General features: G+C 35.5%; 2 protein-coding genes across 2 annotated transcripts; one reads left to right on the top strand and one right to left on the bottom strand.

Annotated features, from left to right (window-relative positions):
• Positions 1-6: 6 nt before the first annotated feature.
• LOC107710375 (uncharacterized) lies at positions 7-2,511 on the bottom strand. The gene is made up of 2 exons (XM_016515127.1): positions 2,415-2,511; positions 7-1,293 (listed from the first exon to the last, which is right to left on the bottom strand). Exon 2 carries the CDS (start codon positions 1,283-1,285, stop codon positions 605-607), a length of 681 nt encoding a protein of 226 aa, XP_016370613.1. The 5' UTR covers positions 1,286-1,293; positions 2,415-2,511; the 3' UTR covers positions 7-604.
• Positions 2,512-7,676: 5,165 nt separating this feature from the next.
• neto2b (neuropilin (NRP) and tolloid (TLL)-like 2b) lies at positions 7,677-16,289 on the top strand. The gene is made up of 10 exons (XM_016515126.1): positions 7,677-7,879; positions 8,681-8,737; positions 8,911-9,054; positions 10,460-10,708; positions 10,844-10,891; positions 11,508-11,635; positions 12,620-12,848; positions 13,289-13,402; positions 14,052-14,182; positions 15,268-16,289. The coding sequence occupies exons 1-10, from the start codon at positions 7,870-7,872 to the stop codon at positions 15,790-15,792; spliced, it is 1,635 nt and encodes a 544-aa protein (XP_016370612.1). The 5' UTR covers positions 7,677-7,869; the 3' UTR covers positions 15,793-16,289.
• Positions 16,290-16,661: the final 372 nt, after the last annotated feature.

The following is a 16,661-nucleotide window of genomic DNA, read 5'->3' as shown; positions in this document are numbered from 1 at the left end:
ATGTTATTGTGATGTGTTACAGTCTTTATTTTCCTTTACTACAATCATTGTTTTAATGTACATTCTTTTTCTCTTCCCCAATGGGAGACTGAACGGTTCATACACAATCACCAAGAGCTTGGAAGAAAATAGACCATCGAGAAAAGATACCAGACAGCTAGTTTGCTGCTTGTCAATGGATTGGTAGGCTTAAGGAATGTTCATTAGATATCGGAGGTGGCTGGTTTTACATGTCACTTTCATCTATTTCATGACAGGGTTGTGTAAAACTCAGAATTAAAGAACTGGCTCTATTGACTAATATTAACCTTCAAACATCAAAGCTTTTTTAACTGTGGTTCAAACTTTCAAATAAGATGTTGTCAAGCCAATATTTCTGATAAAAAGTTTATTAAATTCTTTGAACTTCAACTCATTTTAATTCTAATGAATTCTGCATCCAGTTTGCTACCTCAATTCAATTCTGAATGAGAAACAACCCTGTTTCATGACTACATCCTCAGGAAAAAAAAACAAGTTCATTAATTTGTTGAATATTGTTACGACATAATTGCACGTAATGATCTTCCAGCAACTGCTGTTTTCTAGAGGCGAGTGTAGTGGTTTATATAAGGTTGACTGCATCAACTGCATTCTGTCCCATATCTTCCAAAGTGAATGATGGATCTGAGTTAGGGATTGTAAATTCATGGGTCAGTTTACAGTCCAGGAGGTCCACTGAGGGCGTCTCCACCTTATCAAGACATTCCAACAAATCCTTGTTCTCAGCTGGTGCAGGACTGCTAATTTTGTCTTCACCCATCTCACTGGTCATGGCTTCACTCACCATAGTGACTCCAGAAATGAGGGCTTCTGAGAGTGGAGATTTCAGCAGGTCATCCAAGAGGCTGGGTTCTTGGAGAACATCAGAATCAGCAAGATCTACTACAGGTTCAGACTTCTGTTCAGGTTCAGGTTCCTTCTCAATCAGGCTGACGGATGCCAATGCGGACTCCACTGCTTCAATACCTTTGTTTACAACATCTTCCACCGGTGCAGCAATCTGTTCAGTGACTGCGTTGACCGTTTCTCCTACAGCTTGTGTAAGGCTCTGCAGAACACTGCTTGAAGAGCCAGGCTCACCGATGGTCTTCCCTTCTGCAGGCATGCTCTCTTCTTGAATCTCACCTTCAGAAGATTTCTGCTCTGCATTTTCAGCCACAGGTGAGCCCTCTTGTACAGCTGGACCTACTGTCTCTTCTCCTATCCCTGCTTCACTCTTCTTCCGACTGAGCTTTGCTCCCATTCTGCCCCCTTGCGATAGAGAGATACATCACAGTTATTAAAGCCAACTCACACAAACAACTATTTTTATGTAGCTATACAACATTAGTCTAGTTTCTACAATACTAGGAGAACAAAGTAAGAGGTTGTCACTGGGCCAAGTACAAAATTTTCATGGTGAAGGTCTCCGACTATAAACTGGACTACAGATATTGTAGAAACAGTCTACAGACACAGACTACTGTTTTGGAAACAGTATAAAACATCACATAATGGAAAGGAAGGCCACAGGAAGTTGCTTTAGCAGGAATGACAAAATAAATTTTTTTTTTTTTTAAACATACTTAAAACTTCTCATCTTAATCAAGAGCTGTTAGTCACAATTTGAGAAAGTTACTAACATGTAGGTATCATGGTCAGGGTGTTTTGCATATATTTACGTAAAACATGGCCAGTGGAACATGTAGAACAAAAACAAATGAATATATATATATATATATATATATAAGGAAAAACAGTATGTTGGATAAAAGTCTGTGTTATGATGCTGAAATTTGGGAAGCAGCATGGTTTACATTTTTAGACATCTGAACATCATGTTCTTTTGTGGTTTAATTGCCCACTAAATAGGGAAGAGAAACAAGCACACTGATAGATATGAACAGCTTCCACTGGCATTCATGTAAATAAAAGCACAAAGAGCTATTTTTATTTTGCATACTCTGGACATTAAATGAAATATAAAAAAAAAACCTTCTCATTATTTTACCGATATTAATTTATTTTTATATATATAAAGTTCATATGTAAGACAATTTAAACTCTTATTTTATCTCAGCCACACCTTCCAGCTGCTGAAGTGCTTTGAATATGGGTCTCATCTGGGGACCACACTCTTGTAAAGAGATTTAAAGCACAATTTAAACTGTCAAATTAAGTTTTTTAAATAATGAACCCTGAAATAACATGGCGGAGTTTAAACCCGTTATAATTGTCCCCACTGACGTGGCATCAGAGCTGAGACAGCGGGACAAAGCACAGTCCTACTGAGACTACCGAGAAGCAGGATACTTATTGTACTAATCCAAAACGTAAACATTGCCGTTTTGCATGCGTGGCAAATCAAATGGTCAATTAAGTAAAAAACCTACCTTCGTTGAACAGTAAATGAGTGGAAACGCGAGCAGAGGCAGGATCTGGGATAGAGAGACAGACTGACTGCAAAAGGAGGAAACTCTCAGATAGTGATGCACAGTTTCCAGATGAATCACTCTTTTGAGCCGATTCTTTTCAATGATTCATTTGAGCCGATTCGAAAAGCAATTAGGCTGTGTGACAGCGACAGAAATGTGAAAAAAAAATTTTTGTTTAAACTTAATTCGACTTTTTAAAGCAGTTAAGAAAACCTGTCTGGCAAAACGCCTAATAACAAATACAAGTGGATTCAGAGTGCATTAAATCTGAAGTTGCATTGGTCTGAGGTACTGTTTTTTTTCATGCACATTTGGTCGACAAAACATGTCATTACATGTCAGGTAATTGCGAATTTACAAACCACAAGTAGCTGTATCACAAAAGTATTAGCCTATGTTTAAAAGTCTTTACGTTTGACTATGCTAATTTCGCGAGACCAACAGATTCCGCGGCCAGTCTAGTGGCACAAGTGGTCCACTATTCATTTTTAAGAATAATTCGCACACTGTATTTAAGGACCAACATAATTTTGTATACATAAAAACAAAACCGCTAAATTCCGAACATCTAGGAAAACGTAACGTCTCAAAAGAATCAGTTTTGAACCGGTTCATTAAAATGAATCGGACCTAATGCTACCCCTGATTCACTCCCTCCGTCAAAAGAGCTGTTGGAAATTTACGTGTTCCACACAGACACTCCCTGACCGCCCTCGTGCACAGCGTCACCGGTTTTAAAATGGGGAACTATTGATTAAAGTGAGTCATTTTCTGCCTCTTTGACTGCACAAACTGTTCAATGATGCCCAGGCATTCAGAGCTGTATATTTACATTGACACAGTTACACAGACACACAACAAATACAATTACTGATCCAAACATTTTACTGGCAGTATTAAGTATTTCAGGAAGTAGGCTACAGATAATTTGCTGCATGCAACATCTTGCTGCTGTAAATAATCCATGTCAGGGTCAGAAATGAGGAAGGCTTGGGACAAAAATGCCATTTAAAAATTACATTTTCCACCCTAAAATTTGGTAGGCTATATTTCGTAATATTTTATTTGATAATGCCACATTTCTTTCTTTATTTTTATTTTTTTATTTTATTTTTTGCTGCCGTTGTTGCTGCTGCTATAAGAAATTATCCACAAGATGGAGACACAGAGCTGTGGATCATTTTGGCAGTGTAATGTGTAATAGTAATCTGATGATTTTTTTAAATTTACAAATTACCCTATATGACCCTGAGATTAAAGCATTGGTTTATGTCTTTCCTTTTAATATTCTAGATACCACATTCATGCAACTTCATCTCTCCTTATCTCTTGTTTGTGTGTGCAGTCATCTGTGTTTTTGCTATGGATGGTGGCAGCTGTTGTTGCAAGCAGTAATTGTACAGCTGAAGCAGTAATTGCAGAGCTGTGAGAACTATCTGCTTGTGTAATGAGTGTGAGAGACAGAGATGAAGCTGTTATCACTCTTAAGACTCTCAATCCCTTCATTTTGATTCCTCTCTCAGTGTCTGTCATGACATTTTCATGCTCTTCCGTCCTTTTTCGGAGGAAGCTCTTTGCACAGAAAGTAAATACCCAGAGATGATTAGAAACATATGTTTGGGAGGAAAGACAGTAGCAGAGTTGGAGTGCTACCGTGTTTTTGTTTTCCAGCTGTTTAATTTGGGGGATTTCTGTTTTGCTGTTCTGAAATTGTCCTCTCACAACTTAGATTATACATTTCCTTCTGTTGAGAAGGAAATAACATACACAGGAAATAACAACAACAACAACAGAGAAACACACAAATAGTGTGCATTTATGTTTCTTTTATTGCAAAGTAAAGCCAAAAAACTCAAAAATCGAAACTTTAGATGCAGCGGATGCTGTCATACCAGTCCAGCCAGAAATAAGAGTTTCATTGTCATTCAGAGCATGTGTAATGATAATGCCTTGGGTTTTATCCATAGTGTCTTTGAGCACATGTGCAGCCATAGATGTGTCTGATGATGTAACTCATGGGACTTTATAAACAGACTGAGATTTGACATAGAGATTTCTACAGAAATCATTGCCTTTCCACCAAGGTCACGTTTCATCTCAAGATTATAAACTCAAACATCTAACGGATGTGGTCCGCTGTAAATAAGGATATGACTTAAAAGTTTTGAGATTTTAATTTTCAGGATAGTCAGACTAGTAAAAGAAAAGTTACCTATACCAACTTTATACTAACAGCAGTGAAGTTGTGTTTCTGACCTCTTTGGGGTGAGTGGGTTGCTGGTGGCTTTAATGTATTTTGAGGTTATTTTTAGTCTGAGGGATGTTGAGAGATTTGCTGAAGTCTCCGATTGCTTGAGATCTCACTACCCATGTTCTCTCAGAGAAAGGCCAGCTGCCTTCATTTCGTTCTTTCAGTGAAAATCTGAGTGGGGCAGATACATAGATCATTTGCGCTATACTGCCATTTTTAATATTGCTAATATATATGTCAGTTTTATTCCAATTATTTGTTGTGAGCTAAATTAGGAAATTAGAGAAAATTTTGCAGATAGATAGATAGATCAATTCAGCTCAGTTCAGTAAATAACACAGTGTGACAATAAGGATTTATGCGATTATAAAAAATGCTATGAGAACCATTCTTTCTGAGGACATTAGCAAAGTCAACATCACATTAAAATATATGAAGAAAATGGCTTGTATCTTCAATGTCATCTTGGAATCAGTCTGATTGTGTACCCTGTCTAATCCAGAGTGTTTCCTGGATTTAACCCTTCAAATCACATACACATATGGCTGGCTATACAGGGTTTATCTACCATGTGTTCTGTGCTGTGAGTTTGAAATATATACATATAAAATATCAGGTGATATTAAGCATCATATATGAAGCATGTAATGTTACTGATTCTGATAAGAGGATATTGTGGTTGTGCATTATGGGACTACATGTTGAGTGTGTATTAGAGAGAAAGATGACAGTAGGATGAGACAGTTTTGATGAATCTGAAGGATGCAAAACCTTTGGCTGCTCCGCTGAACAGCTACTCGGAGAATGTAAAAGATTTAATACACTGTGTGTGTGTGTGTGTGTGTGTGTCTTTCATAAGTGTTTGGGTTCCATGGTCTTTCTTCCACTCTTAAAATTCAGTTGGCTTAGCACATACATACTGTATAGTTTTAAACAAACATAAATGTTCTTTTAATTAATTTTGATTTTGTTTAAATATTACTAATATTAATGTTTATAAATATAATTAAGTAAAACGCTTTACATGTCTGGGTTCACTGGCAGGTCATACATAACACTGCATTCTTTTTTTTCTTTTTTTTTCTGTTTTGAAATTAAGTTTGCTGACAGGAAATCAACTAGCAAATTCTCCCTCTCTCTTTCGCTCTACAAAGCACCAGATTAACAAAAAGATTTTACTCTTTTCTTAATCCTTCAACACCAGACGCGACAGCAAGATTGATTTAGATCTGCAATCACATGCAGACAAATACACAAGTCATGAACTTCGATGCTTCAGAAAAATGCTATGCCTAACTGATGCTCTTTTTGATCTTTTTGAGTGTTATCTAAAATAAATGTGATTTCATATAGATGTTTAATTGCATCTTCAGATTATATTACATATAAGATTTTGTACTTCATTATAGGGGAATTACCTCATTACACAATATTAAGGGAATAGTGCACCCAAAAATTTATTTAGCAGAAATTCTTTTGACGCTTAGACAATCCAATATGTAGATGAGTTTGTTTCTCAGTCGGAAGAGAGTTGGAGAAATTTAGCTTTACATCACTTGCTCACCAATGGATCCTCTGTAGTGAATGGGTGCCGTCAGAATTCACAGACTTCACAAGTCGTTGATTGATGGACTGGAGTCGTGTGGATTATTGTGATGCTTTTATCAGATGTTTGGACTCTCATTCTGACGGCACCCATTCACCCATTCCACTGGTGAGTAAGTGATGCAATGTTTTGCTGAAGAACATTTTTGGGTGAACTATTCCTTTTAAAAAGTGAAAGATTTGTCACATTTGAACAGTAATTGTGCATTTATTAAAAGTAAAAAAATTTTTGTTCTTTTGGAATTGCTAAATATTCAACATATGTGCAAAAATGTTAGTCACAACCCATTTTACTTCCATAACGTGATCCATTTCCAGAACAATAAGAAAGTGGCTATTCCATTCTTCATTAATAAATAAAACATGATATTGAAATAAAAACAAACGTTTTCTCCTTATGGTTGTTTTTGCTTTTCAGTTTTCTGTTTACAGAAACAAACCTGTGCACATACTGTAGCAGCTGTTTAAAAAAATGTCATTCATTAATATTTTTGCCTGTTTTGTTTGACAAACCATCTTCAAACCATCCATCCATGCATTTATGTATTATTCTGTTAAGTAACACACGGTAGGTAAACCTGGCCAAGTGTAGATCCTTAATCGGCTCATTAATAGAGCGTTCAAAACCTGAAATATGTGTGTCCAGTAAGAGAGACACCCAAAACGTGCAGTGCTGGGGGCCCTCCTGGACCAGGATTGACGAACACTGTCCTAAGACTTCTTTACACAGCTTAAGACTGCTCTGTGCAGACTCTGTCCTGCCTTCAAATTTTGTGCAAAGTTGTAGGCTAATACTACACCAAAACATTAGTAATAGTACTGCCAGCTCTGACTTACCTCAGCCCTTAGTGCCTAAAGCAGTTTGGATGCTGCTGTATATATTTAATTCCTAATTTATAGTTTCATATTTTTATGTATAATTTAATTATTTCACATTTATACTTATATTGTCTTTAATCTTCAATTATATTTTTTAAATATCTGCAATATAAACCTTTTTTTTTTTTTTAATTATGGTTATATATTATATTGTAAAAAATATATATATTTCTGCAACTATAATTTGTTTGTGCATCATTAAAAGCCTGTGTAAATACACATTTTCTTAGTATATGTGTAGCTTCAGATGCAGCTTCTGTGCCGCCTCGCATCAGTACATAATGCGGAACAAATGTATTCTGACGTAATTAATATTCATGAGTATTAATCAGCAGTTGAATGGTGCAGATGTAGCGCCTATCAGCCAATCAGTTGCACATACTGCGCTTAGGTCATGGACTTAATTAATATTCATGAGGCAAGCCTTCTCCCTCCTCAATGTCATAATGAGAACTGGCTTTTCAGAAGCGCGTCGCTCAGGAGTTTCTGCAAACGTCTCGGCGTATACAGTTTATTTTGGTGCTCTTTTAGAGCTTTCAAATGGATTTTTTCCATTTTATTCCAGGAAAAAGATGCTTCTTTATTCATGAAATCTGTTGCAGAGCCGTATTGCGACGGTCTAACTTGATGTCGTTGAAAATGTAAATAACAAACAATCTCACGAGAGTAAAAGTGGAAATGCATGAGGGTGAGTTCATGTTTTAATTATTGATGTTGCTTCAATAATTTCATTAATTGTTAATGAATGCTACTTTTGTCTTTGTAAATCTGATGCCAACTTATTTGTGCGAATGTCAAACATGTTTTGAGAATAGCCTGTCATGTACATTACAGTAAAGCACTGTGGTTTTACCATAGTACAGTGATAGTATCAGATTCATCCTAATTGTTTTAATAATTGTCTTAACTGTTCAAACGTGTGGGGTCAGTGAGGTATTTTCAGTTATATTCATTCAATTTATCAAAAGTGGCAATAAAGAGATGTATAATCTTACAAAAAAATTTAGTTTCAAATAAATGTTGTTCTTTTGAACTTTCTTAACATCAAAGAATCCTGAAAAATATTATCACTGTTTCCACAAAATTATTAATCAGCATAATGGTTTTAAACATTGATAAAAATAATAGGCTAAATGTTTCTTGAGCAGCAAATCAGCATATTCGAATGATTTCTGAAGGATCATGTGACACTGAAGACTGGAGTAATGATGCTGAAAATTCAGCTTTACATGACAGGAATAAAGTACTTTTTAAAATGTATTAAACTAGAAAACAGTTATTTTAAACTCTATTAATATTTCTGTTTTTACTGCATTATTGATCAAGTAATTACAGGCTTGTAAACATTTTTACATTTTTGACATACCTGCTGAGTTGTATTTGATTTCTTCATAGTGTGTATCTTGTTAAGAAAAGTTCACTGAATGTCCAAGACCACTCCAAGATGCCCAAGACTTTGTAAACATACCCCATTTTTGTTTTCTTGCAGCTGTGGTTCTGCTTATCCTGATAGAGGAGGGTTTCGCACTGGCACAGAAAATTCAAGGTTGGTTTGAAGTGGGAACTCGCATGCAAAGCCACATGTTTAAATTTGAGTGTGAGAGAGATTGAAACGGAACAAGAAATTGAAATGAACATTTAATGAGTCTTTCCCATCTGTTTTGCTTTAATAGCCATTACCTTTAATGTAGATCATCTTATGTGTGTGTATCCTGTTAGCTTTGCCTCAGAATGTGGCTGTTGAGGATAAGAAACCGGCTCACTGCGGAACTTTGATCCAGACGGCAAATGGAGGATCATTCAGTTCTCCAAACTACCCCAACACTTACCCACCAAACAAGGAGTGTGTGTACATCCTGGAGGGTATGAGTCTCACTTCCACAAGCTTCCACAGATACCTGTCCTATTTGTTGCTTTGGTCAAATATGCACTGCATACATAAGCATTCAAAAGTTTGGGGTTCTTGCTGAATTAAAGGATTAGTTCACTTGCAGAATAAAAAATTCCTGATTTTCTCACACCCATGTCATCAAAGATGTTCATCAAAGAGATTAATGTTTTTGAGGAAAACATTCCAGGATTTTTCTCCATATAATGGACTTCAATGGGACCCAAGAGGTTGAAGGTCCAAATTGTAGTTTCAATGCAGCTTCAAAGGGCTCTACACGATCCCAGCCGAAGAATAAGGGTCTTATCTAATGAAACGATCTGCCATTTTAAAAAAAAATATACAAATTTATATACTTTTTAACCACAAATGCTCTTCTTGCACTAGCTCTACCTCACGCATTATGTAGTCACGTTGGAAAGATCATGTGTGACGTAGGCGGAAGTATCCACCCAGTGTTTACAAAGCAAGGTGCAAAGAAAGTCAAATGCCCTTTACAAATGATGTCGGATGATTTTGAAGTTGGAGGAGAAAATGAAATGGAGTTTTTCGCCCTACCGTACCTTTTTGAACCGAAGTACACAGACGAAGAACTAACCACGTGTGACCTTTCCAACATGACTATGTAATGCGTGAGGACGCACATGCGCATAAAAGTAGTTTAAAAGGTAGTTTTTATTTTTTTTGACTATATGCAGAAATAAAATCCTGGACTGTTTTCCTCAAAAACCCTAATTTCTTTTCGACTGAAGAAAGAAAGACATGAACATCTTGGATGACATGGGTCTGAGTAAATTATCAGGGAAATTTTTATTCTGAAAGTGAACTAATCCTTTAAAGGTGCCATAGAATGTTCAAACACCTTATAAAAGTGATTTTTGCATTCTATGGCACCTTTAATACTTATATTCAGCAAGGATGCATTAAATTGATCAATAGTGACAAAAAAAGACGTTTATAATGTAAGATTTCTATTACAAACTTTTTTTATATTCATCAAAGAATCATGAAAAAAGTATGAGTTTCCACAAAAATTAAGCAGCACAACTGTTTAAAACATTGATGATAAGAAATGTTTCTTGAGCAGCAAATCAGCATATCGTGTGACACTGAAGACTGGAGTAATGATGCTGAAAATTCAGCTTTGCATCACAGGAATAAATTGCATTTTAAAATATATTCAAATAGAAAACCATGTCATATTTCACAATATTACTGTTTTTACTGTATTTTATTTATCAAATAAATGCAGCCCTGGTAAACATAAGAGACTTTTTCTCGCAAAAACCTCTTACCAACCCCAAACGTTTGAACAGTGGTGTATATTTCTCAGTCGCAACAGTTATTCATGTTGTAACCTCTGTTTCTCGTCCACATCAGCCCATCCACGGAAGAGAATCCAGCTCGTCTTCGATGACATCTACTACATCGAGCCGTCGTTTGAGTGCCGCTTTGATAATATTGAAATCCGTGATGGGCCGTTTGTTTTCTCTCCGTTGATTAATCGGTTCTGCGGGGCAAAGAGTCCAGGAATTGTCACCTCTTCCGGACGCTTCATGTGGATCAGGTTTACCAGCGACGAGGAGCTGGAGGGACTGGGCTTCAGGGTGGAGTATTCATATACTGCAGGTAAATGCATCTTGCAGATAGATCTTCATGCATTTAGATCTTAGAATCTTTTACTTGAATGCCGTTTTTCTCAGTTCCCTTTGTGTTAGTTTTATTGCATTTGATTTTTTTTGATCAAAACTTTCTTGAGTCCAGATCCTGACTTTCATCTCCATATTGGGGGACTCTTGAATCCCATTCCAGGTAAACAGAAAATACTTATGTATGTAGTATGGGGCGGGTGGTGGTTATTTCAGGGTGTTTGTCTACTTACTGCTTTGGATAAAAGCTTCTGCACTGACTACATATGTAAATAGCATTTTTAAAGAATCATACATTTTATGGTTTTACATTTTGTATCAACTTTTGTGCTCAAAAATTGAAAACTGTTAGTAGGTGATTGAAAATGTATACTGGTCTATGGCAAATATGTTTTAGATTTCTACTAACCTACTATCTAAACCTGATGTAGCAGCACATCCTTCAAAAAAAAAAGACTTTTTCTTAAGAAAGCCGTTAAAGTACTTGAGATTTGATTTTTCAAAATGTTTTGCTATCTATCGGAATGATATTTCACACACCCTCTTGTTCAGTTGCTATGGTTACTGCACCCAACAAATATAAATGTAAATTCCATCTTTAGTGCATCAGTTATGTAAACTCCTGAATATTTCAGTGCCCTAGAATTTATTAGTATTACTTTTCCCAGCTGCTGTCTGCAGACTCTCAGGTCTCTTCTCAAGTACTTGAAAGATAACAAGTTATAATATTTTAATGCTGTAATGTTAATTTAATTGTCTTTGTTGTCTCCTCCCGTCAGACTGTCAGTTTGAAATGTCTGGATCAGATGGTATAATCAGATCTAGTCAAGTTGAGGAGGAAAACAAGGTGAAATCAGGGGAAGCACTGGACTGTATTTGGACCATACGAGCTCCACCGATGTCTAAGGTTAGTAATGCAGCTATGATGAAACATCTGTTTCTCTCACAGATTTGCAACGGATCATGTACAGTCACTGATGTCGAGTCTTGGAATGAAGTTGTGTAAGATACAGGATAACATGCAGTCAGCTGGTTATTATCATAAAATAAACCCCTCTATCAAAGTGCTCAATGAATATGCACAACATGACTGGCTTTTGCATTAAATATTTCAATTGAGTACACTTTAATTATTCTTAATTATTCATTTTAATATTTATTCATTTTAATTAATGGCTTTTCCCCATTATTATCCATGCTTTTAGAGCAGCGATTTAGAGCGTGATTATTTTGATAGATATTGAGATCACACAATCATCTACCACAATTACTTATTGACTTTGGAACATCATGCATTTATTGAACACTTTTTAAAGAACTTGTCTTTTTAACAGAGGATTTTCTTGAACTTTAAACATAATTCAACTGAAAAACAAATCAAATCAAAATTAGATAATTAAATAAAATAAATACTGTATATCATGCATATAAAAAATATAATAATATGCATAAACAATAAGTAATATGCATACATGCATTTAAAAAATATAAAAATTAAACATCATAAATAAAAATACAAGTAAACTTTAGATAAACTGTAATACAAAAATATATATATACACATTTAAATAAATGATAATGAATAATACAATTTTCTTAAATGTTTTATTTTTTAAATAAATAAAACTAAATGCAGAAATTATTTTATGTAAGAAGAAAGTCACTGTAGAGACATCAGTCTAACACAGATATGCAGGAAATAGGTGGCCTGTGAAAATGAACAATTATGCAGTTTGGTGGCTTGACAAAAATATTTTGCAACAGAATGCTGTAAGTGACCAATCAGAATCAGACAGTTTTTCAGATAGCCATAGAATAAAACTTTATATATACCATTATATGTACTTACAGTGGCATTAACTGTCTCTTTGTCTCTCTATCACACATACAGATCTATCTCCGCTTTCTGGAATATCAGTTGGAGAACTCAAATGAGTGTAAGAAAAACTTTGTTGCAATCTATGAAGGCAGTAATGCCATTGAAGATCTAAAGGCCAAGTTCTGCAGCACCGTTGCCAACGACATCACGCTTGACAACGCTGTGGGTGTGGTCAGAATGTGGGCCGACGAGACCAGCAAACTGAGCCGCTTCCGTATGCTCTTCACGGTCTTTGCTGAACGTAAGCACTAATCTTCCTTTTTACATTCTGCAGTTTTATTCAAGTAATGGTTCATCCAGAAATGGAAATTCTGTCATTACTTACTCATCCTCATGTTGTTCCAAAACCATATGCTGTTATTTATCAATTGAATGCAAAAGGAGATTTAAAAATGGCTCACAAATTTCATTTTCCACTCTGTATGTTTGAACTTTTTGGATGAAATTTTCCTTTATCTTCAATCCTTTTCTCTAAGAATGCATTATAACTATAAAAAAAGATCTGTAACACACAAAAACATATTTTTCTTACCAAAATATGTCAGAATACTGTGCTTCAGTAGTTTTGCTGACCAGATGTGCTAGATTTCAAACATGCTGTGTGAGAGGTCCATCATGTGGACAGTATTGGTATTGCATCATCCATGTGGCTTTCATCGCATTAAAAACTCTGTTTTGCAGCTCCATGTTTGGCCAACACATTCTTCTGTCACAGCAACATGTGCATCAACAACACTCTGGTTTGTAATGGTGTTCAGAACTGTGTGTTTCCCTGGGACGAGAACAACTGCAAAGGTATGGTGTGCTCTCACATGCCAGTTTTCCAACCAGTGTCTAATGAAACGCAAACGCTTTCTTCAGAATTTTAATGATAGTTTTGCAAGCAAATATTTTAAATAAAATATTTAACCGTTTTGTCCCTCCTTCAGGGGTTTGACCTCAATGAACTTAGGTTCACTAAATTAATATTGTATATATAAAGCACATAATATTTATGTATGCTGAATTATTATTTTGTGAAGGATTGGACATCATGGGTTATTATGGAGTACAGAAACGTCATGAACCCTGGTTATGCAAAGCAGTAATAAGTATTCATAAATTCAGTTTTATTGTTATTGTTCTCATTTAGGTGGAGAAATCTTAATTTTTTTTCGCACTCGTGTTCTTCTGATTTCTTTTGTCTTTGTTGTCCTTGTCTCTCTCAGAAAAAATGATAGTTTTGCAAGCAAATATTTTACATAAAATATTTAACCGTTTTGTCCCTCCTTCAGGGGTTTGACCTCAATGAACTTAGGTTCACTAAATTAATATTGTATATATAAAGCACATAATATTTATGTATGCTGAATTATTATTTTGTGAAGGATTTTGTGAAGAATTATTTTTTTTCGCACTCGTGTTTTCTGATTTCTTTTGTCTTTGTTGTCCTTGTCTCTCTCAGAAAAGAAGTCTAAAGGTTTCTTCCAACAGATGAGTAAAACTCATAGCACTGTGATTGGAGTGGCGTCTGGTGTGGTCTTGCTGCTTCTCATCATATCTGTATTTATACAGATGAAGCAGCCGAGAAAAAAGGTGACTATATCAAAATCACCATTTAGAATGAGAAATTAACAGCCTCAGACAGGGGTCAGAAATACACATAAAGAGTATATTTTTTTTTCAACTTTATAAATTTTCTTTTTTTCTTCTATTCTTCAGCTATGAATATACATAAGCCGTTTGTAGGTTGATTTCCCTGAAAAAAGCAAACACTGTGGCACTATCAAAACATTACTAGTGCATTTGTCTATTTGAGCTTCCTGACACGGCAATATTGACTCAGCCATTGGTGTGACTTTGTGCTGTTTGTTTGACCAATGGCAAAAGCAAGTTTTTGGAAAACCTTAAAAAGATTTTACTAGTCCACATAATAATACAAGAAGTAATTAAACTGAATATTGATTTTTTTTAAATACATGGAAATATATATATATATTTTTTTTTCTTTAAGTAAGTAATCTTTAAGTAATATAACTACAGTTTCTAATTTTATTTAAATATTTATCTTTTTATAATTATTTATATATATATATATATATATATATGTCTATGTTGATGTATATATAAAATTATGTATTTTATTTACTAGTTTCATTTTCATTTGATTTGTTTTTTAAACAAATCCTTTTTTTATGTTCAATAAATATGATATTTCAATAAGTAACTGGGGTAGATAATAGTGATGTCAATATTGACCAAAATAATCACGAGTATGATTCTTGCCGGGACTAAGCAGCCTTACATGACAGCATGGATAATAATGCCAAAATGCCATTCATTAAAATTAATAATTCATTAAAGAATAATTAAAGTTCTCAATTTACATATTTAATGCACAAATCCAGTCGTCATTGTGCATGTTCATTAAGCATTTTATTTCAAATTTTTACAAAAATGTTCTTTGCAATCTCTTATCATAATGTAATTATGATATGTAATTAATATCCTGCTATAATTAGAAATGCATGAAATGACAAAAGTAGAATGGGTTGTGAATGCCATTGTGCACTCACTTTAAGGATTTAAACCCTAATATTTGTTACATGATACATGTGATGATACTAAAATTTTACATGCGTGAAAATGTGACCTTGCTAATGTGCATTTGTCTGCCGCAGGTTTTGAGCCGTAAGGGTTTGTTCAGCGCTGCAGAGATGCAGGAGGTGCTGGAGCCTCCTCAGTACGAGCTCTTCTCCATGCAGGAAGCGGAGCTGCCGGAGGATCTGTCGGAGGAGCTGGAGAGTCTGCAGAAACTCCGCCGCTCCTCCAGCGTGTCCCGCTGCGTCCACGAGCATCACTGTGGCGCTCCGAGCAGCGCCGCCTCCATCGTCATGGCAAGCAGAGCGCATCATCTCTCGCACGACTCCGATGACATGAGTACGGATGTTGGGGCCAGAGGCTGGGGCAGCTTCCACGGACGCAGGAGCAGCTCCCGCTCGCACCCTTTCACGCACGACCCGCGCGCTCACGCTTACAGCGCCCAGAGTCTGAGAGAGGCACTGGAAGATGAGGAGCTGGGGCTGGAGGAACGGGTGATGGAGGAGATCGGCTACAATGATTTTATCACCCGTGGAAGCAACGTCATGATGGTACGTAATCATGCCAACCCTGTCCAACAGCGCTCCCTCTCTATGGACTTCTGAGTGGAGCGGAAGTCAGCTGACACTTTATTTGTCGTGTAAAAATTCAATAATATAATGCGTAGCTGTAAATGTTTGCCCACACCTTCTTTTATTATTTTACTATTTTATTTCAACGTTTTTGTTGTCGTTGTAACCCCCTTTGCCCTTCCTATACTTGATTTCAAGCCAAGTCCAGTATTTATTTTTTTTATTGGTGTTATTCTCATTCCTCAAAACCAGATTATGTAGTAAAGTAAAGTTTTTATCACACTTGCCAATGGTGGTTAAATATCTCTTACTGGCCATGAAACGGTATTTTGCATAATTTTTTTGCTAATTAAATGTTTTGTCTCATGATTCCTTAGTCATTAGTCCACATTTTTGCATATATTCATGACCAGCAGCTCATGTCTTTCTGTCACCATGAGCCGGTTTTCAACTAGAAGATTTTGTTACTGATAAATTCATTTTGATAGTTTAATGCAAAGACTTACACTACCATTCAAAGGTTTGGGGTACAGTAAAAACAGTAATATTCTGAAATATTATTACAATTAAAAGGACAGTTTTCTATTTGAATATATTTCAAACTGTAATTTATTCCTGTGAATCAAAGCTGAATTTTCAGCATCATTACTCCAGTCTTCAGTGTCACACGATCCTTCAGAAATCATTCTATTATGCCGATTTGCTGCTCAAGAAACATTTCTGATTATTATCAATGTTGAAAACAGTTGTACTGCTTGATATTTTTGTGGAAAACTGATACATTTTTCATGATTCTTTAATTAATCTAAAGTTTAAAAGATTTATTGAAATAGAAATATTTTGTAACATTATAAATGTCTTTACTGTCACTTTTGATCAATTTAATTTAATTTTTTATTTAA

This window comes from Sinocyclocheilus rhinocerous, unplaced genomic scaffold (assembly GCF_001515625.1).
Source record: "Sinocyclocheilus rhinocerous isolate Xijiao unplaced genomic scaffold, SAMN03320098_v1.1 scaffold717, whole genome shotgun sequence".
NCBI classification, from domain to species: Eukaryota; Metazoa; Chordata; class Actinopteri; order Cypriniformes; family Cyprinidae; genus Sinocyclocheilus; species Sinocyclocheilus rhinocerous.
The sequence above is the reverse complement of the archived record's forward strand: the minus strand, read 5'-3'. Positions and strand labels throughout refer to the sequence as shown.

Coding starts and splice junctions, on each gene's coding strand:
- LOC107710375 (XM_016515127.1), bottom strand. CDS start 1,285: ATGGGAGCAAAGCTCAGTCGGAAGAAGAGTGAAGCAGGGATAGGAGAA.
- neto2b (XM_016515126.1), top strand. Junction 10,892..11,507: donor ACTCTTGAATCCCATTCCAG/GTAAACAGAAAA, acceptor TCCTCCCGTCAG/ACTGTCAGTTTGAAATGTCT. Junction 12,849..13,288: donor CTTCACGGTCTTTGCTGAAC/GTAAGCACTAAT, acceptor TCTGTTTTGCAG/CTCCATGTTTGGCCAACACA.